Source organism: Scomber japonicus, chromosome 7 (assembly GCF_027409825.1).
Source record: "Scomber japonicus isolate fScoJap1 chromosome 7, fScoJap1.pri, whole genome shotgun sequence".
Classification (NCBI taxonomy): Eukaryota; Metazoa; Chordata; class Actinopteri; order Scombriformes; family Scombridae; genus Scomber; species Scomber japonicus.
In genome coordinates this window covers 15,522,019-15,549,808 of record NC_070584.1, presented here as the reverse complement: position 1 = coordinate 15,549,808, position 27,790 = coordinate 15,522,019, and the positions used below count along the sequence as shown (strand labels likewise).

General features: G+C 40.2%; 1 protein-coding gene across 1 annotated transcript; it reads left to right on the top strand.

The window, feature by feature from the left end:
- The first annotated feature begins 979 nt into the window (after window positions 1-979).
- On the top strand, window positions 980-26,755 carry ap3d1 (adaptor related protein complex 3 subunit delta 1). Its single transcript, XM_053321684.1, has 33 exons — window positions 980-1,269; window positions 4,916-5,011; window positions 6,296-6,376; window positions 6,757-6,837; window positions 6,972-7,079; window positions 7,217-7,346; window positions 7,989-8,128; window positions 8,766-8,839; window positions 8,959-9,008; window positions 9,283-9,332; window positions 9,738-9,786; window positions 11,091-11,236; window positions 11,645-11,793; window positions 11,905-12,135; window positions 12,355-12,586; window positions 12,733-12,878; window positions 13,165-13,306; window positions 13,607-13,678; window positions 13,905-13,980; window positions 14,168-14,367; window positions 14,680-14,753; window positions 16,905-17,073; window positions 17,317-17,460; window positions 17,891-17,944; window positions 19,854-19,958; window positions 20,245-20,397; window positions 20,764-20,811; window positions 21,815-22,004; window positions 22,155-22,243; window positions 22,751-22,836; window positions 23,326-23,447; window positions 23,726-23,805; window positions 23,969-26,755. Exons 1-33 carry the CDS (start codon window positions 1,174-1,176, stop codon window positions 24,062-24,064), a joined length of 3,759 nt encoding a protein of 1,252 aa, XP_053177659.1. The 5' UTR covers window positions 980-1,173; the 3' UTR covers window positions 24,065-26,755.
- The last annotated feature ends 1,035 nt before the right edge of the window (window positions 26,756-27,790 follow it).

Sequence of the window (27,790 nt, the reverse complement as noted above, 5' to 3'; positions counted from 1 at the left end):
TGTGTAATGGAGGGAGGGTTCACATTAAATCCAATTCTAGGTTTGTGGTACACAATTGATAGACAACCGTATCTGCAATATAGCCTGCTGCTCTTACACACTCCACTTACTGTGACCCTATGAATAACTTGTTGAACATTGGCAATGAAACAAAAGAAGTTTCATGCCAATTTTATGATTAATTAAAGGATAACTTCACAATTTTCAAGTCTGTCTTAAAACATTAGTCAGGTGCCCATATGAACATGAAACATGTCTTCCTTTCTGTAATCATTCTTCCTGTTAACACTGGCCATTAAAAGTTTCTCTTCAAATGTGCTTTCAATGTAAAGTGACAGTCACAAATATGTATTTAAAAATGTATCTGAAGCCTATATGATGATTCAGCAGCCTGGGTTAGTCTTATCAACTGGATTTCTGCCACATTTACATTCAGTTTTTGCATCAACTTCCCTCTTTGTGTTACCTCAGACAGTGTTTCTCTGTTGAACTTCGGTGGAAGTACCAAAAAGAGGGACTTTGACACTAAAAAGATTGACTCATTTGGACAGCTTAATCTTCATATAAGCTTCAAATAAACTTTCAGATACATTTTTGAATAGAAGGAGGCTTGTGGAATATGGCCCCCATCATTTACAATGTACATGCATTAATCTTCTAATGGCCAGTATGAACTGGGGGAATGATTAAAGTAAGAAAAATGTGTATCAGTATTTATTTGGACACCTGACTGTTGTCTTGAGACATTACTTCGAAAAACAAAACGTGAACCCGTAATTTAAAACACATAATTAAGGTCAGAAATGTCTATCTACTTTCAAATGGGCAGTGTCATATAAAAGTGAACTGCTGAGTTCGGGGGACTAGACCTTTAATTCATTCTGCTCCCCACATGAGAATCTCGCATAATACCCAAGTAGTCAGCTGACTTTAGACGCCATTTTGTCAGCCATTTCCTCCACTGATCCATTGCCAGCGTCTCTGCACAGCACAGGACGCCCCAGTCTGGCCCTCAGCTTCAGCTGCCCGGGCTCGGTAAACAGCTGCAGACCTTGCACACACGGTACCCGGGTGGATGAGAGACAGTCTAGCGGGTCGCTCGGCACCCACTAGACCTCCGCACGGCGCTTGGCCCCGCAGGAAGAGAAGAAGCGGTACAAGTCACATACAGTCATGGCTTTGAAGATTGTCAAAGGGAGCATCGATCGGATGTTCGATAAAAACCTCCAGGATTTAGTACGTGGCATTAGGAATCACAAGGAAGATGAGGTAAAACGACCACCAAGCGACCCACATTTTGAAATTCACATTCATTGATGTTTTTTAAGTCATATCGCCGTCTCCGTTATCGGTGACTAGCTAGCTATCGTTAGGTAAATTATAGAGAGGTAGGCTGACCAGCTAACGTATAATTAAGCTAAACAGTATTTTTTTTTTCTTTCATGAGCTACAACAGCCGCTTTAATGTTTATATTACATGTGTTAAGTAAATAGTGAGTGTGTGTGAGTATGTGGTAACGTTAGCTGGCTGTCAAATGTTGAAACAAGGAGCTTTAATGTTGTGTTAATGGAAGCTAACGTGGCTAACTTGACAGCCAGTATAGAGGAAGCAGCTCGCCAGATAATCACAATTCAGCAGGCGATTAGTCCCGCTGCAAAACGGTGATCATAACAGATTGTACCGCTAATGTGAACACCTTTTTACCATCAGGCAACTACTGCTAACTTTATCTAATATTGGCTGTTAGAGCGTGTGTTAGCTTATATGAAGGTTTTGCCACCGTGGTGGCTACTTAGGTTAATAGCCAGAGGTCTTTTAATCCGCCAGTGATTTTTTTTCCTCTTCTCCATTTGAGTTGAGGACATCAGACATAGGCACTTGCATTGAATGGACAATGTGGTCATCTGATGATATAACGTTAGATAAGAACAAAGTGTATAAGAGGCCTTTTTAAAGCTAAATCTGCTTCACATTGGACTTGCATAAGCAGAGATGACCACCCAAAATGGCATATTTTACAAACATGTTAATTTATTAAACATTTTCTGGTACAGGATATAAATCCCCTACACCAGACTCTCAAACTCAAAACAAACCATACAACAAAACAATTGCAACTAACAATTATTTTCATTATTGATTCATTGGGCAATTATTTTCTTGATTAATCAATTAGTTGTTTGGCCCACTAAATGTAAGAAAATGGTGAAACATTCTTCCTCAAATGTCTTGTTTTGTCCACAATGATTTTCAGTCGACTGTCATAGAGGACTAAAGAAACTAGGAAATATTCACATTTAAGAGCCTGAAATCTTCTTTTTTTTTTGTTGGATTTTGTCTTTGAAAATGACTCAAAATGAATAATTGATCATCATTGATTGGCAATACTACAATACATTTGTTTGAAATAACAATAATTTCACAGATGAACACAAATCAGCTTTAAAATTGTATAAAATATTCTGTTTTGACCAGAGTTCTTCCAATCTGTTTTTAAAAGAGTAAATTGAAGGAGCACAACATCATCTAGATAGAAGATCATGCTTTATTAGCATAAAGTGTGAAAAAGATTCTCAGATACACACTGTAGTGGGAATCATTTTGAGGAATTCCTTCTTAATTTCCCCTCTTAATTAATACCTTTTTATTCCAAAAGTGGACGTTAAAGTTTGGAAATGAGCACACAGGCCAGCAGCTCCATTTGATCATCCCATTGGTGATTGAAAGTGATGTCATCATTGTCACAGATCAACTCAGCTTCAGACCTGAGTGGGAGCAGGGTGGGACGGGCCATTAGAGGGCACTGTTCGGGACAGCCCTGTTTCCATCTCTCATATTAACCTGCCGTTGCTATGCGCTATGAGTTGGCTGTGTCTAACCTTGTTCTTACTGTGAAACTGGCATGTCGGGTAGTAGATAGACGGGCTGGGACCATACTCAGCCTATTTACAGGATGTCTGGATAGTTGTTGCACAGAGCAGTCATGCTGTGCACACCTCTCTGTGCACCTGTGCGCACATCTCGAGCTGTAGGTCAAGTGTGAAATTCAGAGGTGGTGTGTCTAACCTGTGAGCTGCTTTTGGATGTGATTTCTCTGTCAATGTGGCAACATTAGGAAATCAGTTTAAAAGCAGGAGCTAAACCAGCAAGCCTAATCGGCTGTATACACAATTAGTTTGGATGTTATGTCTGTATGTGTGCTTATTCTTTTTTGGATATGAAACATGCACATGTAGCGTGGTTAGGATTTTTCTAGGCCATCAATGAGTGATCTCTTGATTCAGCCTATGTATGGCCTAAGCTTTTCGCTGGTGGTAACCCAACCTGGCCAGCCTAGATAAGGTGGTGGTTACCCAGCCAACAGTGGACAGTTTGCTGAAATATTAATACACTGTGTGAATGTGTGTGTCTGTGTGTGTGTGTGTGTGTGTGTGTGTGTTGACTTTTTCCTGGCCAGCCCATAGTTTCTCATACACTCTATTTGTTTTTCATGTGTGTGCTGAGTCTTTGCACGGTTCATTCAGTCTCTCTCTCTCTCTCTCCCACGCCTTTAGAACAGCAGACATATTGAGAAAAAAAGGTGTGAGGATGTCCTAAGTGTTATTCAAGGAGATTGCTAGTAAGAATAAAAGAAGCCTGTTTAAAATATGAATGTATAAAAGATAAAAGTTTAGCTTCTCTTTTGCTCAGAAGGCTACAGGCCTTTCACTATACCTTCATTTCAATCTGAGTTGGTGGCTTAAAGATATTTGCTATTTGGCCCTGTGACAACTATTTCAGTCATTTCAATTGGTTCTGAATTGGTCGTTTAAGAAGAGTGTGATGGGAAGCACAATGTGTGTCTGGTGATAGTGTGTTGAATCCCGGCCCTGCTAGCCACAGTTTCTCCAGGAGCAACAGCAGAGCTCAGTCGTCCGCCCCCTCTACCTCCTCCTGTCACTGTGCTGTCTCATGACCGCACACACATGACCAGCACACTCTCACTCTACAGAGCTATATGTGTATGTGTTTTTTTGTGCAAGGTTGCTCCTCCCAACAATGCTTGAATGATTGCTCTATCTAGCGGTCTAGCTGAGCTCTGTTTATTAAATGAAATATACTTTTTGTTGTCACTATTTCTGGAAATCTTGTGTTTTACAACAGGCATCATGAGAGCAGCTTTCTTTTCACTTATTCATTCAGGCCTCTTTGTGAAGCTCCTTTAGTGGATGGGAGAGTTGTTAAGTCACTCATTACCTTTAGGCCTACATGAAACAACCTGTGGCTTGTAACTGTAATTAGAGTGACACAGTTTAATGTGTGGCTCATGAGCTCGTTTATTTGTGTATTTTTTTTGCTCTGGAAGCAGTGTGCAGTTTGTTCCTGGGCCTGAGCTGTTTGAACTACTGTGCTGTGTTTAAGCCTGATCCAGCCATTGCACTGCACATGGTGAAAATCCCATAGGCAATGTGTGTCAGTAATGTCTTATTTTCTGGTCCACAGGCCAAAGCTATGCCATTATTCATCTGCCATTGGGAGTAGAGCTTCAAAAATGGATGTTTCTATAGTAGCCAAACCGGCACAACTGCAGAGTAGACTGTGAAGCAAGTCATGATTCGATGTCTTCAAGGCTCCACATAATTCTGGACTTCAATACCAATATTGTCACCTGTTCTTAAAAGCCTCAATGCCCTCCCTGAGCTCATTTGGCTGATACCATAGGCAATAATAGAATAAGATGGTGTGATGACCGAATGTTTAAGACTTGCACTAAGGACTTCCAAACCATCACAGGTGTTGTTAGATAGCAACCACAGACAGACCAGGATTTTCCAGCTTGTTTCCACTGCTTGGTAGCAGCCTCCCATTCTGGGTATCACTCCACCTAATCTGATCTTGTGTCTGTTGTTTGTCCTCTCCTTTGTCTGCCCTCAGGCCAAGTACATCTCCACATGCATCGATGAGATCAAACAGGAGCTCAAACAGGATAACATCGCTGTCAAAGCCAACGCTGTGTGCAAGCTCACCTACGTAAGAAACCTCAGCATCCTCCACCCATCCACTGACTCCCTCTGTCCATCACATCTTCTCAGTACATAGGAACTGATATATGAAAGAAAGAAAAGGTTTAGCCAGCAAGCAACAGGCATTCAATTTAGTGATTTCTAATACACTTAAACAGCTCTGTTACCTGTAAGTGTGACATATTGTGTTTACATTCATACACTGGAAAATTATGGCCGACTGTGATAAATGTAGAAGGGGGAAAAACACACAGACCTCAGACTTTGTACATTATGTTTCTATTTACTCAGCATAATATTCAATCAAAGCACATTTTTTCAGCTCAAGCCTTCATCACGAGCAAATAAAACAAACCATTCAGTAGGGCCCGACAATTCCTGTGAGGTGGAAGCACGGGCAGAATCGCAGAATTTGATCATAAAAAATGTAATCAAATGTAAAATGTAGAATATGCCAAAATGTGTTTTACTCAGCACCTAGACCCAATGAACAGAAGAAAACTAAGCTCAGAGACCTCATTTTGGTGTCATTTATGGGCATAATGCTGCAGCTTCTGTCCTGTGTCTGTGTGTCACTGAGCCACACAGACACACACACAGTCGTGTCGAAGAGACCCTCTAAGATGGCGAAGCCATCCAAGAAGTTGAGGAATTCGGCACTAACAGCTAAATTTAGGGCAGAGTAATATCCAAATAACTACTGTGAGTCAGGAGAACAACTATTCTGTAAGTTTTGCCAACATATGAATATGAAGCTCAGATGTGAAGCATTTAAAAAAAAAAAAAAGTATGGACTGTTTTCTTTTATAACTGTGTTGAAGCACCTTCTTTAAATTAAAAAAATGTGCAATGTTATGTTAAATCAAATTCATTGATATTCATGTAATTTTGAATAGTTTTCTTATTATTGAACATTTTTAAAAAATCACAATGGATTTTTCATATGGCCATTTAGAAGCCACTTTGTACATTTTTTACTAAACATGTACAAGGTGCCTGTAGATATTTTAGTTTAATAGCTAAAGATTAGTCATTACTCAGCCAAAAAGGCAGCAGCCAGATGCTATTAAGAAGACTATAATTTCTGTTCAAATGAAAGCACTCTTTCTATTTATAATCAGGGTCTACATTTAGGTTTAGATGGCCTTTTGCGATTGGTGTCTGTGCTCGATTCGAAAGCTTTCAGCTCAAATAATTTAGCCTCTCTGCACACCACAGGGACAGCTTAGAGCCCCCCTCCCTTCTCCTTTTATTCACCCTCTTCTCTTTTTCTGTCTCTTTTATGTTACAGCTTCAGATGCTGGGCTATGATGTCAGCTGGGCCGCTTTCAACATCGTTGAAGTCATGAGCTCCTCCAAGTTCACATACAAGGTATAATGATGCATCTTGGAAATACAGAGCTCAAAACACTGCATGAGTTATATAAAACTTGATCATATTCTGGATCACTGGGTGTGGTGTTAAGATTGTGGTGTATGCCAAAGTGAAGGTAGTTACAGTTGAGATGCCTGGAGTCCCTAATAGAGGCATCAAATCTCAATAACAGCCACAGTCTCATAAACTGTCCTTTTCCTCTAGCATTTAACTTAATTTCTCCACATACATACTCAACCAAAAACAGTCCATTGAAGAGTCACACTTGTATGATAATATGATAATAACAGCATTGTACTGAAATATATAGTATACGGTTACACAAATAAAATGCAGCACCATATTGTAATTCTCTCTTGTTGCTGTTCTTTTTACAGAGGATTGGTTACCTGGCTGCCTCGCAGTGCTTTCATGAGAGCACTGATGTCATCATGCTGACAACTAATCAGATCCGAAAGGTCAGTGATTCTCTTCTGTGATCTCTGTGTCTGAATATCTCTGACTTGCCCCCTTTATCTCTGCCCCCCCCCTGCCCCCTGACTCATGGACTGTTGTTGTTTTTTTGTTTTTTTTTCTAAATCTCTTCTCTCAGGATCTCAGCAGTCCCAACCAGTATGACACAGGTGTTGCCCTCACTGGACTCTCTTGTTTTGTGACCCCCGACTTGGCTCGGGACCTGGCTAATGACATCATGACGCTGGTGAGTCATGGAGAATATGTCAACAGGGATTCATCTTCTTTGGTTTTTACTACAGCACCACGCTGTCGCATGCGTTGTTTTTTCAACAGTTTGAACACAAGTCTCTCTCTACTATCTTTGCTGTTTTCCCACTCTAGATGTCCCACACTAAACCATACATCAGAAAAAAAGCTGTGTTGATCATGTACAAGGTGTTTCTGAAGTACCCAGAGTCCCTGCGCCCTGCTTTCCCCAGGCTCAAGGAGAAACTGGAGGACCCAGACCCAGGTATCAGGAAAGACACTACATTCATTTCAGTCTTTGCTGTGGCTCTTGATTTGGGTCGGATGCGCCTTTTCTCCTCAGAGGGTAGCTAAATCGTAGACTATGCTGGCACTCCTGGGGATAGGCATCATCTGTCACCTGAACCTCGTGAATTATTCAGCGACTAAGAATATGAGATTAGGGAAACTCATTTGTAAGCCTTGACTGTCTGGGAATGTTCAGTAGCTCACACAACTATTTCTGCTATACAGATAAAAAAGAAATTAAAAAAAACATCTCACAGGACATTTGTCTGGCTTAATGGTATGTAACAAGGACCATGCCTGTGGTGTTACACTTATTGACTGTATGTCAGGGAGCCAATATTCACTGGTCTGACATTGTATGGGCGGTGTCAAAAATAATATTTCAGCTGTGATATTAGGTGAAAACAAATGTACTCTTTAGTAAAAAAAAAAAGTATTGTGTGTGTTCACCAGTTGTGATACCATACTGAAGTAAACAAGTAAGAGCTGCACATCATTGAGGAAATACTTTTTATATTTGTTAAGAAAAAATGGCATCTAATGAAATGACTGTGATATTTGTTATACTGTTGTTTTATCATGATGTTTGTTCCTGTCTAATGTGTTTTCTCCTCGTCAGGCGTCCAGTCAGCTGCAGTAAATGTTATCTGTGAGCTGGCCCGGAGGAATCCCAAGAACTACCTGTCTCTGGCTCCGCTCTTCTTCAAACTCATGACATCCTCTACTAATAATTGGGTTCTCATTAAGATCATCAAGCTGGTAGGTCCACAGGTCACAGTCAGCTGCTGTTTGAGGCAGTATTGAGCCTGACTCCCCCCCCAGTATGAAAAAATATAGCTGTCTCATTTATTTGAATGAGATGAGTTCGGTCGACGCAGAATTGGAAACATCAGTGCAGTATTTTTGGCATCTGACAAGCCTTCAAACTCTCTCTCTGTTCTGTTGCTCAAGCCAGCCTTCCTGGATCATTTTTCATGTCTCACCGGTACCTGAGACAGAACAGAGCCCTCAGTACTAAGCTCTGCACTGTGTGGGGGATTTTCTTTATGCTATATGTTACATGTTTTTCATTATTATCATTGTGAGCAACTCAGCCCCATGCGTTGGTGAGTGCTTGTTAAGAGTTGCTGAATGGACATATAAATATCACAACCCTTGGCTTTGTTTGACACTCCTGCAGTATTGCACCAATCATACAATGAATCCTCATGAAAGAGGAATTGATACTAGCACAGTTGACTAAAATGCAATGAAGTCAGGTTGGATTGCATAGTAGACTCTTTCTAAGTCACTTCTCTTAGACTAGACTATTGCCCACAGTTACATCTTTTTAGAAAAGGGCAGCATTGCAGAGTTCATACTGCCTGTTTCATGGTACTCTCTTTGTATTTTACAGTTTGGGGCTCTCACACCTCTGGAGCCACGGTTGGGGAAGAAGTTGATTGAACCTCTGACAAACCTGATTCACAGGTTAGATGAAATCTTTTACTTTTTCACAGATGGTAAAAGCAGTCTGATCTGATGAATATATCAATAATAATCATTCTCTCTCTGTTTCTTACCTTCCTTACCTTCCTTTTCTCTCACAGTACCTCTGCCATGTCTTTGCTGTATGAATGTGTCAACACTGTAATTGCAGGTCAGTACTGGCGGTATATTAGTGTCATTCAGTTCTAGTATAATTTATCTCTTGGTATAGTATCACTTAATAAAAAGCTTTTCATCTGTTATTAATATTATTATTATTATTATTAGTATTATTCAGTAATATTAATGAACAGCATTTTGCATATACAACGTGCTCAATTAACTTGCAAATTGTCTTGAAGTTTTACTTTTTAGGAATTCTAGTGATATTTTTCCTAAATATTAGGTCACATTCAGATCTAATTGCTTCTTTGTCTGGTTTGCAGTGTTGATTTCCTTGTCTTCTGGGATGCCGAACCACAGTGCTAGTATCCAGGTAAGCCTCTGAGGTCCAACTCCTCTCATCAGCACCTTCATGTGTGTGTGTGTGTGTTAGATGTTGATTATAACCCTTTCCACTTCAGTTGTACCACAATGCATGCTTTTTCACCAATTTCTTTCTGTTCACAAGTCTGCCTGTCTGTCTTTAACATATAGGCTAGAAAAACCCATATAGCTATTCTCTGTCCTTGAGTCTTTGTCATTTTCAGTTAATTCATGAAAAAGACGTTTTTCTCCATTTCTCATTTTTGTTTGTCACTCTTATGTTCTTTGAAGTGTGCCCATATGATGAGCCTGAAACTGGTGTGGAAAGGTTTACAGCGATGATAACGGCTCTTCCCCCCTCTCTTTCTTTCTTTCTTTCTCTCTCTCTCTCTCTTTCTCTCTTTCTTTCCCTCAGCTCTGTGTGCAGAAACTGCGAATCCTGATAGAAGACTCGGACCAGAACTGTGAGCCCTCTGTCAATGCCTGCAGTGTGTCATTTTCTCATTGTCTGCGTGTTTCTGACTATGGAACAGTCCACCCTTTTAGACGACAATTACGTAGATCCCCTTACTCTGGATAACTCGAACTTACTTTCCCACAGAGAAACCTAAACTACTGGATTGACACAAGCTGCCAGTTTGCTACCATCAAGCACAGGACTTGTGTGCTCCCTGGCATATTGGCAGGTTTTTTTTAAGCAGTGCCAGTTGGAGCTGAGATCACTTAATTCAGCCATTCGAGTTATCTGGACGCCCCCATATATAGATAGTTGTGTGTGTTTGTGTGTGTAGAGTAGGGTAGAGTAGACTGTGAACCTGTGGTTTAAGGTTTTATTTATCCTTTCACATCTTTTCTTGTTGGCTGTACACTTTCTAATAGGATGAGTAAAGTAGGTGAAAGTGAACACCTTCCCTGAATTAAACAAATTATGTCATAAGCATTTTCAATCAGGAATCACCCCAGAAAAGCATCGATTGAAGACAGTCATGTTGTAAACTATCTTTTAAATGTTTTCTTAGTTCTTCTCACAACATTGTGGTGGCTGTCACTGTCTCCTGCAGCAGCCCTTCAGATCGCTGGTCATTTCTGCAGTGTATTCACTGCAGCTTGAACTTCACCCCAAGGTCACTACCACATACATACACACACTTTTATTGATCCAGGAACCTGAGAGGCATTTGTCTCTGCCAGGTCAGATGATCGACAGAAGACTGTGATTCAGCAGATATCTGAATTTTGGTGAGCGTGTAGGAAAGCTGCTAGCGAAACGAGGGAGGATAACGCAAAACAAAAACTACTATGTCCTGTGTGTGTGTGTTGTCCCGTGTGTATGTGTTTGTCTGTCCTCACCATTATCCTGTTTTGTTTTGTGTTCCTTTCCTTTGTAACATTTAGTTTGTCATTTATATATAATGTTTTATATTATTACATGGATAATCATAGAAGTAATTTGTTCCTTATGTATTTATACATATTTTTTATGTTATGTATACCAGCTAAAGTGACTAAATAATCATCAGTTTTATATATAAAATTAATATTATTGATGTCTTAAAAAAGTACTCTATAATTTAGATGTTGTACTGCAATCACAATCAAGTAAGTAGATTCTTCACTAGGACTTTGATACCATTTGATGTTAATGCAGACAGTGACGTCAGGAGGTAGAAGTAAATATAACTTATTTTGATAGGGTACGGAGGGATACCAGGTCATGTATTTCAATTAAGTACACTGAGGACATGTGTGTGCGTTTCTATTGATGTAGTGAAATACCTGGGCCTGCTGGCCATGTCAAAGATCCTGAAGACCCACCCCAAGTCAGTGCAGAGTCATAAGGACCTCATCCTCCAGTGTCTGGATGACAAGGATGAGTCCATCCGCCTGAGAGCTTTGGACCTACTCTATGGCATGGTATGGAGAAAAGTTTTCAATCAATCAATTAGTTTTGTTACATTAGTAATTTTAATTTGTATCTTAAGCTTACTCACATTTTTAATGCGGAGGTTTCAGAAAACATGGATGATTACTGATAAATGCCAGAGTTCACCTGCTGCTTTGGGCAGTAGTTTACATCTGGTGTGTCAGGCAATATCACAGTTTCTGACCAAAATGGCTTGTAAAATAGGCAAAGTAAGCAGATTGTTTTGCCACCATACCAGTGTATAATTTTTAATAATGCTAAATTATATGATATAAATTAAATTGTGCTGTAAGATATAACATAGTCAACCGGGCTCTCTGAATTTTAATGCTATAGTGAGGCAATCTGACTTTGCCCCAGAGAAAAAAGATGATTGTTGCTGTGTGTTTTCTCCTCAGGTATCCAAGAAGAACTTGATGGAGATTGTTAAGAAGCTGATGCTGCATGTAGACAAAGCAGAAGGAACCACCTACAGAGATGAGCTGCTCACCAAGATCATTGACATCTGCAGCCAAAGCAACTACCAGTACATCACCAATTTTGAATGGTCAGTTTTACAGGCAGTAGTATCTGTAGTATCACTCCAAGTTTTGTTGACTTTGTTTTCCACTCTTGTGACATACCATTCAATGGCATCTTTCCCACGTGTGCTTGACAGGTACATTAGTATCCTGGTGGAGCTGACCCGATTGGAGGGCACAAGGCACGGCCACCTCATTGCTTCTCAGATGCTGGATGTTGCTATCCGGGTCAAAGCCATACGGGTCTTTGCAGTTGCCCAAATGGCCACTCTGCTGGACAACGCCCACCTGTTGACTGGCAACATGCAGCGAAACGGCATCTGTGAGGTGTTATACGCTGCAGCCTGGATCTGTGGAGAATTCTCAGAGTATGTACATATCTCTTGGGTTGGTTCTCATACAGATGTGAGCAAAAGGGGGCAGTTAAACCACTTTTCAATACATTTGTAATTATATGTACAATAGGGGAGAAACAGGGGTAAACTCGCAGTGAACTAAATGCAATCCTAAATACTGTTTGTATTTGGTACCTTTTTAAAAGTTGAGGATAATAAACCAGGAATAATGAAAATTTCTTCTCCTCTTAGACACTTGGAGAATCCACTGCAGACGCTGGAAGCTATGCTGCGGCCAAAAGTGGCCACCCTACCAGGTCACATCCAGGCAGTGTACGTGCAGAATGCAGCCAAGCTGTTTGCCACTGTACTGAAAAGCCAAGAGGGGAACACAGACAGCACAACTGCACAGGAAACCAGCCAGCTGATGATAGACAGGCTGCCACTGTTTGTCCAGAGTGCAAACCTGGAGGTGCAGGAGAGGGTAAGATAGAGGAGGAACCATGTGTTAAATTAGTTTTCTTTAATAAAGATGTTGAGCTTTGGTGCTGCACACCTCACAGAGTTACGCACTGAATACAACTCTGACAAATCAACATATGTCGTCTTCATCTTCTGTCATGTCTTCAGGCGTCTTGCATCCTGCAGTTGGTCAAATACATCCAGAAACTGCAGCAGAAGGACATAGAAGTAGCAGAGGAAGTCAGTGCACTGTTTGCTGGAGAACTTAACCCTGTAGCCCCCAAGGCACAGAAGAAAGTGCCTGTTCCTGAAGGGTGAGTTAGAAACTGAGAACTTGGATTCAACCTAATGGTCAATTTGCAGGCAGCTGTTTGCAGTGCTGTAGAATAGAGCTTACTAGAATTACAATTATATATGTTGAATTTCTTTTATATTTCATATATTTTTAATATTTGTAAAATATGTTTGTAATATTAAGTCTATCATAATTTATATAAATTGGATAGACAAAAGTTTAGAAACCTCTCTCTGTATACCACAGTACTATTCATGTGTTTCTGAGGCTTGATCACTGATGTGTAACTGAGTTTGTTTGTGTAGTCTGGACTTGGATGCATGGATCAACGAGCCTCCATCTGAGAGCGAATCTGAGGATGAGCAGCCCAAGGCTATTTTTACCAAGGAGGAGCCCAAACACTCCCGCCCCCGTCACACAGAGGTGGATGAGAAGGAGCTGGCGAGGGTATGCTGGTTGATGATCGTAGTATTGCTGAATTGAATCAATAAAGTTCTTTTTAGTTGTTTTTTAGTCTGCTAATAATTTACGTTTAATTGTATCTTCCAGTGTATTCATACAGAAAAACATTCAATCACCCAAATGCCACTTACAACTGGAAGACATTCATATTAAATACAAAAATGAGACCTAGATGTGATAAAGCATTGCTATTGAACCATGTTGCTGCTGTGATGTTGCTTATGCTGTAACTGAGGTAGGCTGTGCCCTCATTGATTAAATGATGCAGTTTTTTCCTTCTCCCAGAGGAGAGAAGCCAGAAAGCAAGAGCAAGCAAACAACCCATTCTACATCAAGGCCTCCCCATCCTCTCAGAAGGTGAGCTTAATTACCACTAATCATTAGGCTGTTTTTTCACAGTACAGAGTACATCTCCCTGTTTCATTCAGTCTGTTTTAAAACCTGACTTGTTTAAAAAATATTAGCCTATAAATAAAACATAATCTCTGATGAATGTAGTTATGCTCTTGTATGAGGTGCATATATCACTGTTGTGTGTTCAGTGTGAGTTTGTGTTTTAAATGAGTGTGTGTGCTCTGTGTAGGTGTACCAGGAAGCCCCTGGAGTGGAGCACATCCCAGTTGTGCAGATTGACCTCAGTGTGCCTCTCAAAGTCCCAGGTGGGACACACTGTTCTAACACAACCACAAAACACTCATGACTCTTAAAATGACACAAAATAGAAATGGCTTACTTTTACTCCTGTCTCACCAGAAGCTATGGTGATTATATGAATATACTGTCATGATTCAGAGCCAGTTTCCTTATTAATGCTATTTTTGTTCTTTCTCTTTATCGGTTCTTCAGGTCTGCCTATGTCTGACCAGTATGTGAAACTGGAAGAGGAGCGTCGTCAGAAAGAGAGAGCAGAGAAGAAGAAGAAGGAGAAGAAGAAGAGGAAAGAAAAGCGTAGTGGACGAGGGAAGAAACATGATTCGGGCCCGGAGAGTGAGGAGGACATCACTCCTGCGCACATGGTTGATATTGTTACAGAGGAGATGCCAGAGGTATTCTCACAATAACAACACTTGATTGAATATGTTTTGAACATGAAAAAACAAGAACATGACAGATTTGAATGTATTGACATCATGACTCATTGTAATAACTAACACATAACTGATTTGAGTATTATTCAGTTCATTACACCGTCTCAGAATTAAATGCCACAGTTGATAGTTTGTTGATTGGTTTCTCATCTCTGTCTGGAAGTCAATATCTCAACAGATCTCAGAAGTTTTGTTTCGTGTCAAGATTATAGATCTATTTATAAAGTTTCTGAATTCTCTCTTATTGATTCCACCTTCTTGTTGATGCAGAATGCCTTACCCAGTGATGATGATGACAAAGACCCCAATGACCCTCACAAAGCACTGGACATCGATCTGGACAAGTGAGTCCACACTATCTAGATTAATTCTACACATGCCCACACCTTCATGTGAAATTCAAACGCAATTGTAGCACATAATATAAAATGTAGAAATCATTTAGATGACTGAGCTAATCAACCCGTTGTTGAACCTTTTGATTTATTAGCCCAAAGAGTTGTAGCTGAGAAGCCTTGATGTTTAAGCTTGTATCATTTATTTTAATCTGGATCTTTTCTCAGCCTGAATAATCAAGCATTTATTCCTGTTTGGCGTATCTTGAGCTTCCCGTCCACAGCATCACAGGCTGATGTGATTTGGTCCTTTCCTTCCTCTCACCCTCTCTCATGGCGTTCTGCTTTCTGCTTCCTCTTTTCTATGCATACACACACCCATTACTGCCTCTTTGTGTGGGCAGCTTGCTGGAAGCAGCCGGACGCAGGTGAGTAGCACCACAGCCACAGGACCTGGGTTCCGACTGTACATGGATTGGCTTCTTGTTTCTCTCTTTCTCTCCAGTTAGCTGTCTTGCTCCTCCTACTAACATAGCTGTTCATTCTTTCCTCATTTGAAGTTTTCAGTAGCTGCATTCTCTCTTTGCTCTTCTATCCTTCTAGTTTTATATATTTATTCAATTGCAGCCTTAACTTAATATATCCAGTATACCCTTTTTCATACTCTGCTTCTTTTTTTAACTTAAGCTTGACAATATCAGCAACATACTGCGATCACTGTTGTATGACTTCTCTGACCTTCCAGTAACGAAGGCTAAACAGAAAAGTCATCTAAAGTGTCGCTTTGATAAAAAAAACATGGTTTTATAAAGATGATTTGAACTGGTTGCTGCTGATGTTCTCAGGACTTAATCTTTCACCACCTGTCCTCCTGGAATAGGCTTCTAAAGCAATTTTGGCACTTGTTCTTTTTTTATTTTTTATTTTCCTTTTGGCATCAGCTTCAAAGTGCTTTTAAGAAAGCTATCCCAGGGGTTAGGTCCTGTAATCATTTTTTGCTCCCAGTTCCCAGATCCTCTTCAGTAGAGCTCGGTAGATTTGCCATGCCTCCAGATTCTCACTCGCTGTTTTTAAAATGGCCCTTAACAGAAACAACAAGTGCATGTGCCCTTAGACACTTCTGTAAATCAACAAATAAAAATAAGAATTAGACCTAATTCATAATCAAAAAAGGAATCTCCCTTTCTACACCCCCCTGCCCCCCCCCCCCTCAAACAAACAAATAAAAAAATCATCCATCTATGGTCAGTTTTAGGAACTGTTAAAATCCTTAACTAAAGCCTCTCACTTAAGACCTAACACAGATGTCTGCACTTGAAGTGGTAATTAATCCAGCGCAGCATTTATGGCAAAAGTCTGGAGTGAATAAGACTGTCTGCACCAGACAATACAATACATATGCTATGGCTTTCTTTCAATTAAAACTTCCCTCAGTAGTAATGACTCACGTTTTTAATACTGTTCAGTATGTTCAACAGTGTTCAGGTTCAAACAGAGACCGCTGCAGGTATGCATTTACTTTTGTTCTGAAAGATTCATGAAGTGAATAATTAATACGTCAAAAGTATTTCTATCAAGGCACGTTTTGAACTTAAGTCCTACTTCAGAAAGATGAATGCATAATTAAATAAACTACAACTAGACAAAATAACAAGTGAGACTAGTTATATCTTTAAAGTTAAAAGTAAAACAAAGAATCCATCTAGAAAACAAACTAATATTATGATGGTATACAGCTGGGTTATTACATAGAATAGCCAGCAGGGGGCTGCAGTGCATGGGGTTATTACTTAAAAGGGCCATGCTTTGGGAATATAAACTTCACAGCTCTTATCAGTTCAATATGGAGGAATTTATTACTGTAGTTTCTAGCTGTCTGGGAATGTTGAATGCTCCAAGCTCTGCCAGAGGAACGGCTTAACTAAACGCTTTGAATGAGACATGGCTTCCGCCCAGTGCAGAATATGTGCTTGGATATGGTGGATTGCTGCACCTCACAGCCCTTGTTCGCCTTTTCTAACAGATTGTTGCTGACTAAAAACATTAAAAGAAGCTGGAAAATATTTTCCAAATGACGGCACTTACTGCTGATGGACCATAATCACCTCATCTCATAGATCGTCATCTAAAATGTTCATTTGTGTATTTTTGTTTGTCCAGGCCCCTCGCAGACAGCGAGAAGCTACCCGTCAGGTCACACCGTGCAGCTGAGGCTGCGAAAAGCCCAGCAGAAGATGGAGATGCAGAGAGTGGTACTTCTCAGGAGCCCAAGAAGAAGAGCAGCAAAGAAAAGAGGGAGAAGAAGAAGGATAAAGACAGGGATAGGAAGGTGAGGTTAAATGCCTTTTTTATACCACAAGGATTCATCCTTTTACTTCTCAGAAACCAAATTCACCTCATTCTGTCTAGCTGATATGACTGCCTCTTCAAACCAGTAAATCAGATTTGTGTAGCTGCTTGAGCAGGGAGAGAACAACAAGGAGCTGTCAATTACTACGATGACTCAGCAGTTTCTCAACCTTAACTGACGCAGAGCTGAATTGATTCTCCTGTTTTTTTTTTTTTCCCACAGAAAAGCAAAGAGGAGAAGAAGAAGAAAAAACACAAACATGATGAAAAGGGGGAGGATCTTCTCGGGGGTCCAGCAGATGAGCCTGTAGTCCAATCAGAAGAAACCAGTGAGGTGGCAGCACCACCCACTTCCACCAGTGCTGAGGTATGCCCTCACAAAAGGGTGGAGCAAGGCTGTTTCCTACCTAGCAACAGAGATTGTAGCCTAGATTTAGTTTGACCCTGAGATTTGATAAAACTAGAGTAAATCTGAAATTCACGATTAAAAAAAAATAGGTTAAGAATATCATTTTGTCTACTAAAAAGGTCTCATGTCAACAGATATCTTTGATCATTTTCATTGACTCAGCACTTCCATTGCTTCTTCCCAGCCAATCTTTCAGTCAGCTTTAGTGATCAAGTATCAGTTTCCTCGGAGCTGACTGCGTAGTCTCTTGCCAAATACTTGATTTATTCATGAAATAGAGCAGCGTATTCTCTGTATCCATTTTCATGAATAGTAGTAAGATACAGAACCTGTTTGGCCCTCACCCTCTCACCTCCTCGCAATCCTCTCCCTCCCTTCCTTTTTCTAGGTTTCGGATCTGGATTTCTGGCTCTCAAATGCTCCAGTGCCCTCTAACACCCAGGTTGAGTCGCACCCCTCTCTCTCTCTCTCTCCCTCTTCCCCTCATCTCTTCATTCTTCTTTATTAACTTCATGTTTTATTGATTTACTCACACATTCTCCCTCTGCTGCCTCTCACTATGGATCTTTTTTTTTGCTCTCCTTTTCTACACCTCACCTATTTTTTTGCTCTCCTTTTCCACACCTCACCTTTTTTGACACAGCTTCCTCTCTTTCACAGGTCACACAGCACTTTCCTCTCATTCTCCAGCCTTCCTCTGTTTTCTAGCATGTGTGTGTGTATTGTGTGTACACACTATGTGTTTATCTGTCTCACAATGCCAGTGGTTCTCTACCTCAGCTTTTGTTGTGCTCTCTGGGTGTCATGTCTTGAAGTGACAGTGACAGTGGATGTTGTTGTACTTGTTATGTTGGAGGTGTTGACAAGTGAGTGGAGGTCACCTGAACTTTCACTGGAATCTGGCCTGGAGTCAATTCCTTTTGTTCCTGTCGCCACCGCCTCACCACATGTTCTCCGACTGCTTCCTTCACAGTCACATGTTGGTTTATTCTTGTCTTTGTTTCAGTTTGATCTTTGTAGTATCACAACAGTACACTAAGAAACAAAAAGCACCTTTTTATAAAAATGATAAGAAGTAGGGTTGAGTTAAAGGTACCCTGTGGACTTTCTGCTAACTAGATGTGCTAGTTTTTTTTTTAAGTGTGTACACATGGGTGTTGAAATACCTAGTCCTGCCACAGATTTAATGCCGTGTAGCTGATTTGACAGTTGCTAACAGTAACACACAAAGTTTTAGTGCACCAACAGGACTGCTAGTAAACATAAGAGGTGGTGAGAAATACTAAATGTAAGCATACCTTTTAGGTTGCCTTCACCTTATGATTCACAGAATTACCTTAATACGATCATTTAAATTCTATTCACTGTTTTATTAATAACAGAAAAAGAAAAAAAAAATATGAAAAAAAAGCTATTTTGAATAAAACCCACTTCTCTGATTGTTTGAGATAGTGTGATACATTAACCACCATTAACATATAAGTGGTGTGGTGAGATTTAGAGGTGCTGGTAGGCAAGCTGATTCCCATTGTATCCAGTGATTTATGCTAAACTAACTGGATGCCTCACCTTCAGATACAACAGATAGACATATGAAAGTGATAATAATCATCTCATCTAGTCAGTGCAAGACAGTGAATAAGCACATTTTCTAACATGTCAACCTGTTCCTTTTAACCATGCATCATATCTAAAAATCAAAAGCTGTTAGCACGGACATTGTTTTACATCCTTCATACCTCACCATGTGTAGATACTGGGTGTGTTTATTGAAACCAGGTCTGTCTGGGTATCTTAACTTTGGTTTTGAAGAACCCTGTTTTTAATCATAAGAGCTCTCCTGACCCAGAAACATGTCTCAACATGTCTTTGTTGAAGAGTTTTTATATTGCCTCAACATGTCTTTGTGGAAGAGTTGTTGTCACACGATCATAACGATCAAAATTGATTTATAGACAGTTTACTATAGCATATAGGTAGGCTGTCACTAAGATCCTGTAAATCAAGCTTTTCTGTTTGTGAGCAGCATGTCAAGTGTGGTTGGTCGGTTCAGTCAATTCAGCACAAAGACCAAAACGAAGCACAGAAACGTACAGACAAAATAATTTGTGGATTTGCCCATTTGGCTGGCTGGTTGTCTCACATGTTACACAAATTAGATTTTTGTATTTGGTGTCACAGAGCTCAGTAGTTTGCAGTTGATCAATTCCTTCTTTTTTTTTATGAATGACTGAATGAACTCACTAACTCCACTTACCTCTATTGACACAGAAGTGACAAACAATACTATGTGTGTTGCATGATGTGGTAGCTCTCTGTTAATGCCTTTATGTGTTTGTGTGTGTGAACAGGAAGTAGCAGCAGAAGCAGAAGCACCCCCTGTGCCCGAGGCCGCTTCTGGCACGGCGCCAGACTCTGAGCCTGACGAACCCAAAGACACTGAGATGGAGGAGATTGTGAGTCATCGCTGATGATGTGATAATTGCGTAGAAATTTTGTCTGTGGTGCGAGAGATTCTGTGTCACAGTGATCTGGGAGGATGTGGTAACTCTTAATCTCACAAGTTTGTGGAAATGACGTACCAGCGACCTGTCAGTGCTGATGTGGTCTCTGGAGGATTCATGATTCATGAATTTGCATTAATGCCAGCCTCCCTGTGATGATCTAATATCCAACTGATTTCAGATTTAATTACGTTACAATTTCTAATTAATTATTTCTTGTTGATTTTTCAATGATAAGAAGTCCTCCAAACACAAGAAGAAGAAGCAGAAAAAGGAGAAGGAAGAGAAGGAGAAGAAAAAGAAGAAAAAGCATCATCATCATCATCACCACAGCGATGGTGGAGAAGGGTCGGTGCAGAATGGCACCGTGGAGGAGGAAGAACCTCTGCCGGTAAGTGTTTGACGTCAGCCTTTGAACAGGGACTGTCTTAGCTGCATCGAACATCTTCATAACAGGGCCAATTTTGTTTTGGTTTCTAAAGTAGAAAGTCATACCGTTCTGTACCTTCTTGATTTAATGATACTGTTGTCACTGACCTCAAAGCCACATATAAACTTGATGCTACACTTATGCAGTTTAATTTATCATCATTTTGATCTGGGCCTTGGTGACTCCTCTGTTTAAACCCGCTGACTGCTGCAGACACACTGCATTGCTTGTTATGCATCAGATAGGTAGAACCAGCTCTAGTTGCCCTTTTAGCATACTGAGTGACAGAGTATGCCTGATCTGACCTGAGCTCCTCTCTCCTTTCAGCCCATGTCCAATTACTGCCTGCTGGCTGAGAACTCCTACATCAAGATGGTGAGTTATGGCAGTCGACATGCTGCTGAAGGAGGGACACTTATCCAGGGCTGCTTTTTTGGGCTTGTTGGCCTCTAATAAAATTGAATTCACAAATTAAATTTCTGATCTTAACATTTGTACTTCTCTATGAAGGTTTTCCCACAGTAGATAACATGGCACGGTTGCTCAACTACATGAATGTATTGAGCAGTATCATACGTTCTTTGTCTAGCTGTAGGGTAGATATGTAGATACTTATCTGCTTACTTAGATCACAATATGCACATTTGTCTCTTATATCTGATCATCTGGTTGACCACGTGTGATTTTTGGCCTTCAGCCATCTTGTTGTGGTGTTGTGTTGCTCTTTCACTACATACTCATATCTCAGCTATACAATTGGTGAGTAAAATGATCTAACCAATAAAATCAAGGTTGTAATAAACTGTAACACATGGCAAACTCTCCGGGGTTTCTCTAGGATGGAGAATATGAAAATCATCATGCTAATTTTAATGTTTAGTCTGCTTAGATTTATCTGCAAGTCATCTATGAGACTTCTTAAAATTAAAATTAAACATAGTATGCAGATTTTTATTTTTCTCTTTCTCTTTAAAGATGATGGAAGATGCTGATGAGGTACTGGTTAAAGTTCTGTCACAGAACATATTTTAAGCTTTCTCCTAGATGTGTTTCTCTGTGTTCTTGTGGCTCTCCACTGAAATGCCTTGGAGGCCAACTGTTAAAGGAAATGTTATTTTTCTGTAGCACCACAGTGCTACATCATTTTCTAAGAATTCTGTCCTTGTGATATTCTCCTTGTGCTCAGACTGGTTTCTTAAACAGTCTTGTGTGCTTTGGTGTTGGGAAGATAAGTTGGATTTGCTGTGTTTATGCAATAATTATAGCTATGTTTTTAAATGCATGAAGAGAGGTTGAGACAGCTTGAGCAGTTATTCTATGTATAAATAAACTGCCTTTTAAAAATTACAATAATTATTTCCCCCCCCCCTGCTCTTAGGTTTATGACATCCAGGGAAATCTGCAAGATGGCAGTCAGGTTGTGGTGTCTGTTATATTTGAAAACAAGTGTGACAGCTTCCTTAAATCCATGGAGTTCAACGTCCTGGACTCTCTCAACTCCAAGTTGCAGAGGCCAGAGGGGGCAGGTCCACATGATGGCCTTGCTGTTCCCTTCCAACTTCCACCTGGTCAGTCATTATCCAGCATGCTGCGGTTTCATTTAGGATTTCATTTCCAATGCAATGCAATACTTGAATTTATATTGACTAACATCAGGTTATTGCTATTGTTTTGTTGAGCCTAACTTCATCATCATCATCATCTCGCTTGTGTTGCAGGGGTGTCCAATGAAGCACGTTTTGTGTTCACCGTGCAGAGCATTGTAATGCCACAGAAACTGAAGGGAACCCTCACCTTCATTGTCAAGGTTGGTATGAAAACACAGTCAGACACCAGTTAAGGCAACAGCATACAACTAATAAAACAAAAGTGAATGTGTCTTTGCTAGAATAATGCCAAAAATAGCAGGAAAGCAAAAGGAATTGGTTTCTTTTGGGTTACTGATTATTATATTGAAAACCAAATATAACTGCCATAATGTTTTGCTCAACTTTGTACAGTTGTTGGCTTAGTTGTGTAAATGTGTAACTGTTCCCATGATCAGCCATGGCTAAAGTCATATAATGGTATTAAGCGTGTTGGACAAAGTCAGAATCAAGTTCATTGATAAACTTTTTTTTGTTGATTCCTCATCCTGCCTACACTACAGCCAGTTTTTGGGATAGCAGAGTGGCATAGTGGAGATACATTATGTACATAAACAAAACAAACCCACATCTCTCTATAGGTCTGCAGGCCTAGAGAGAATATACTCAGGTCACCCACGTTATGGTTATTGGTTATATTCATATATTTTTGTGTCGTGTTCCCACAGAATGACGACTCCTCAACTCATGAGAAACTGGACTTCAAACTGCACTTTACCTGCACCTCCTACCTAATCACTACCCCGTGCTACAGGTGGGTGTATTAGGTCTCCATCTGAATCACCTCGTGCAGCACATTAATCATTACACCCCACAATTCTTAACAGTTGTGGGATCAGAACATGAAAGTCATTAAAATCAATAGTTACCATTAATGTGCTCAGCAAATTTCACAGCAGTCTGTTTTTGTAGGTAAAGCAGATGACAGTTTTGCCTAAGCATGATTATAGAGAAAAGATTGTAGTTCTCAGAACAGTAATGGATCATCAGCCTGCTCCCCAGAGGATGATCGATTTCTGTAATTTTCCATTTAGTGATTTTCAGGACTATCGTCCCATTAGATTTTTATATTTCCTTTGTAAATTCTGGTTTGATGTTGGTAGTGTATGAAAAGTGAGTGGGACCATGAATATCCTGCAGTAAATTTAATAAAATTCCAACTATTTGTTATTCTTGTATTATGATTAAAATTACGATTTAATTATGTTATTTTAAAAAAACGTTTCTTGTGGGTTTTGGACAGTGACGCATTTGCTAAGCTGCTGGAGTCTGGAGACCTGAAGGGCAGCTCTGTTAGACTGGAGGGTGTCAACATGCCCTTTCACCACCTACTGGCCAGGATCTGCTTCCATCACCACTTTTCTGGTATACAAACACATGGCTGTACACTATATGTCTCAAATGCCGTCACATACGCAGGCTGTTCCACACATAGAACAATACACTACATTAATGACCAGTCATTTATACATTTTCTGTGACAGTGAGTTTAACTGGCAGGGTGTGATTGCACTGATCTAGTAAGCACCACCCATTTGGTAAACCATGTGGTTTACAAGAAGAGCTAAGAATAATCAGAATAATAATCTGTTGTCTGTTCTGCATTCATCACACTGGGGTTTTTTTTGGTCTTTTTGTATCAGTTGTGGAGAGGATCGACTCCTGTGCCTCCATGTACAGCCGGTCTATCCAGGGTCACCACGTCTGTCTGCTGGTCAAAACAGTGAGTGTACCAATGACATTCCTCACTTATCCTCTGTTCACCAGTGGATTGAGACATTCATAACCAAATATCTAATGATGCACCAGTTGTTGTTCCTTTGAATTAAAATGAACTTTCAGGTTGTAAATTTGACGTTCTCTTTCTCCTCCCCTCTTCCTCTCAGTCTGCTCAGACAGTGACAATTGACGCTAAATGTGACGAGCCGACGCTGCTTGGGAATGTGCTGGACGAGATCAAGCAGACCTTCTCTCAGTGTTGATTATGTCCGGCAGCCCCAGGGTGCCCCCGACCCCTCCACGCCACCCCCCCTCCCTTGCTGAAACACAACATAATCATGTTATGAAACACTGCGGCTGGCACTTCCAGTATCGCCCTATTTATTAGTCCTGAAATTCGCAAGATTTCTTTTCCCTTACCTTCTATTTCAATGTCCTCTGTTGTTCCTCTGCACTCTGAGCTCTGTGGTCACTCCCTGACAGTATATGTTGTTTTACAGACTCACTTTGTATTTGCTACGTCTTCTCTGCAATGCACTTTCATTTTTACTCCGTGGTTTTCCAAAAACCCCAACAGCCACCCCACTCTTCTGACTCTGTACTGAGCTCCTGTTTCTGGATGCTCGGTATCTCCTCTGCTCTTTCCTGTGTATCTTTCTGCCCTCCACTTGTCGCCAATTCAGTCTGTGACAGTCATGTAATGTAATGTTGACAACTGGACTTTTGCTGTTGATGGTTGAATTGTGTTTTTAATATTTTGAAGGGGTTTTTTGTCCTTGGTTTGTTTTTGTTTGTTGTTTTTTTGTCTAATTTCTTTCTTTTTTCTTTTTTTTGTCTGAAGCCTCTCTGCGCCTTTTTCTTCCCCTCTTTTTTTCCACTCACTAAACATCGGTGTGCGTGCTGCTCTTCTGTGTAGAAATGGAAACCATGTGACTGGCTCATTTTAAGACTGGTCCTAGCTGGAAAGATGGGGACTCAGCCCTGCTCACCCTCCACTGACCTGGTGCCTGGAGAAGACCAGACACTGGGGGACTGCTATAAGAATAGTGCAGAGATGAAACCAAAGCTACATATAAGGCATGGGTCTTTAACTAGTATGAGAGCTGGTGCCCTACTTGCCTTTTGGCAAGGCTCAGAGTAAATCTGTTAGTGTTAGTCGAAGAGAATCCTTGTGTGGCACCAGGGGTGATTTGTGCAGTAGGTCAGTGGTTTTGCTCTGTGCCTTGCAGTCTGATCTATTACAGCTCTTCACGATTCTCACAGAGCCCCAACCCCCCTCCCCAATATATCTGCTCCTAAACTCAACTGTGCTAAACTGCAGTTTGACAGCTATTTGCTACGATCACTCCCTCCCAGAATAAAACAAGAAATGGAAGATGGGTGAGTGTAAAAATAATTGAAAGATACTCTGGCACCGTGTAATGTGAGATTTCTATTTCACCCTTCTGTCAGGACATTGACACCTTTCTCAGCCTCCTGAAACTGTCAGATGGGGAAGATAGTTGTATAGAAGATATTATATTGTAAGTACACAGAAGGATGCTGTTATTCATGTGAAGTCGCTATGGTGCTGATGGCCCACATTTTTTTGACTGTGATAAAATAATCTGGTATGAAGAGAGCTGCCCATGTTACATCATTGTCCTGCCTCTATTCTTTAAAAAAAGGTCTAACTATGATTGGCTAAAGGACGATAGTTACACCTTCAACCTGCCTCCATTTTTTTTTAAACCCAGCTGGTTTGCATATCAGATTGCTCTCCCTGTAAAGAGAGACTGTTTAATGGTCAGTGGTTTTAGGTTCTCTTTCAATCAGTATTAGGCGATGTGGCTTTCACTGTAAGGAAGCTTCTACTTTGTCAACAGCAAAATGCAGCTTTGTCTGTCTTCATGTGAAACCTTTTTTGCGCCTGTGCCACTTGGACGTTTGCACCACAGTAGCCACACCTGGCTGACAGCCAGCGTGCACCCAGATAAACCCCCAGTGTTTCTTCTCCCCTCAGAAACTGCCTTGCCACTTTTTTTGTGCGTTGACATACTACAATGAACATGACTGGTCATTTTAACAGAAATGACCTCCTCTTTAGAAGTTTCTCAGAGGTATTTGATGTTTTGGTTTGTCATTCATGTCTCATGTCACTATCCGGTCCAGCACGACTTAACCTTGTAGTAGCAAGCTAAAAACTGACTCGGTAGCGTCTCTGTTCATATATACTGTAAGGCCCCCTTCACATCTGTCTGCTATTGTAGATAACAACTATGATAATGATGTCTGTGGCCTGAAGGTCAGGTCAGCCATTCCTTGAGCTCATCTCTCCAGTAGTAGAGTCTGAATACAGAGGTGATCAGCTGTATTTCTGGAATGTCAATAGAAAATAAGTATGTATGTATTCCCTATTCATGAAAATGACTGATATCAGTGAAACTGCAAAACAACTCCCCTAATCATACATTGTCCTAGTTCTGATCATTTTTCTTGTGCATAATATTTGATTAAAATTTGTATATTGCATGATTAGGAATGTACACTTTTTTATTTACCTTTTTTTCTGTTCCATGGACATGCTCACAAACAAAAACTTGTCATTCCAATTTGTCCTTTTTCTTTCTAGTTTTTGTTTGTTTGTTTGTTTTGTTTTTTTAAATGAAGTTTACTTGACCATTCTCTGTTTCTGATGATATTGTGTTTTTATCTAGTCTTAAGTTTGGACAATTTAAAAAAGGTGATATCGTTGAATGTTTTTAAATTATTAAACACAGGGGAAGGAAGGGGGTTCTGTTTGGTGTCATGACACTTGAGGGCCGGGGGTTCAAACAATAAGTTTGAGTAGAACAGGTCACGTGAAGCAGTGTACTGAGAGGCAACCCACTCTGTCTTAATTCTCTATTGGTTCAGTTGTAGTGAATTATTTTACTGAGTTTGGCTTGTGACATTGAAATATACTCTCATATGGCTCTGATTTTTTTTTTTTTTTTTTTGAAAGTCCTGTCTTTATTTCTCAATACTCAATTCTCCAGCTGTAAAATGTAATATGTTCTTAAGGGGACAACATAAATTATCTTCATTCCCTTTAAAGAAACTCCACCCAAATTAAAAATAAAGGCTGTAAGAAGCTGTTGTAGTCTTTTTGTGTGTGTTACAGTGAACCAATAAACACCCACATAAAACTAAATGTTGAATATATTTTCAGAGGTGTGTTCAAGAAGTACTGGGACATTTGATAAAAATAGCATGAGATTGCTTTAAACTTCAATTCCCAGAAAGCCTTGCGTGACAGCAGAAGTAATCGAGACATTTTTTTACTGATTGACAGTGAGCAGCTGAGTTGAGTAAAGTTTAACTGATAAAGCTACAGGTTTTGGTTTTATTATTTTATTTACACGTAGTTTGGGACGCAAATGTCACACAGCCGATCTCATTTTATACATGATACTAACATACCCGGAAAAAATGGAAAGAGAGGCTAGCCATCGTTAGCAACACTGTCAAGCTAACTGGGATAAAAACCTAGCGTCCTTTGTAAGACTTACAAAATAAACCCCCACTAACTAGCGCTTATTATTCAGAGTTTATACGTTCCGACAATTTAGATAAAATACACAGCACATATTTAACATTATAATATATCAGAAAGGTTACGTTTTGGTGTAATTTTGATATCATTCCACATAAAATGGACTATAAAAAAATAACAATATTTAGTGTTAGCCTAGTTTAGCCTCGTTAACTATATATATAACAACAAAATAAATGGTAATTTTGTTCAATATAAAATTAATACATCTTCTAGTATACCGGTTAAATAAAAGGAGTTCTTGTCGCCTACCCGCATTCTGAGAGGACCCGCCCTGCTCTGCCTCTGATTGGCTGTGACTCTGATTTTCTTATCTAACCCAACCGTCTCACCCAATCCAATAAACGAAGGCGACGGGTGCTAGCCAATCAGAGGCAGAGTAGGGCGGTTCTCTACGGAATGCCGGTGGGGGAGG

Excerpts from the sequence above, each read along its gene's own strand:
- ap3d1 (XM_053321684.1), top strand. The coding sequence starts at position 1,174 with ATGGCTTTGAAGATTGTCAAAGGGAGCATCGATCGGATGTTCGATAAA. Across the intron at positions 22,005-22,154 it reads TCCCTTCCAACTTCCACCTG|GGGTGTCCAATGAAGCACGT; the intron begins GTCAGTCATTAT and ends CTTGTGTTGCAG. Across the intron at positions 23,448-23,725 it reads CTTCCATCACCACTTTTCTG|TTGTGGAGAGGATCGACTCC; the intron begins GTATACAAACAC and ends TTTTTGTATCAG.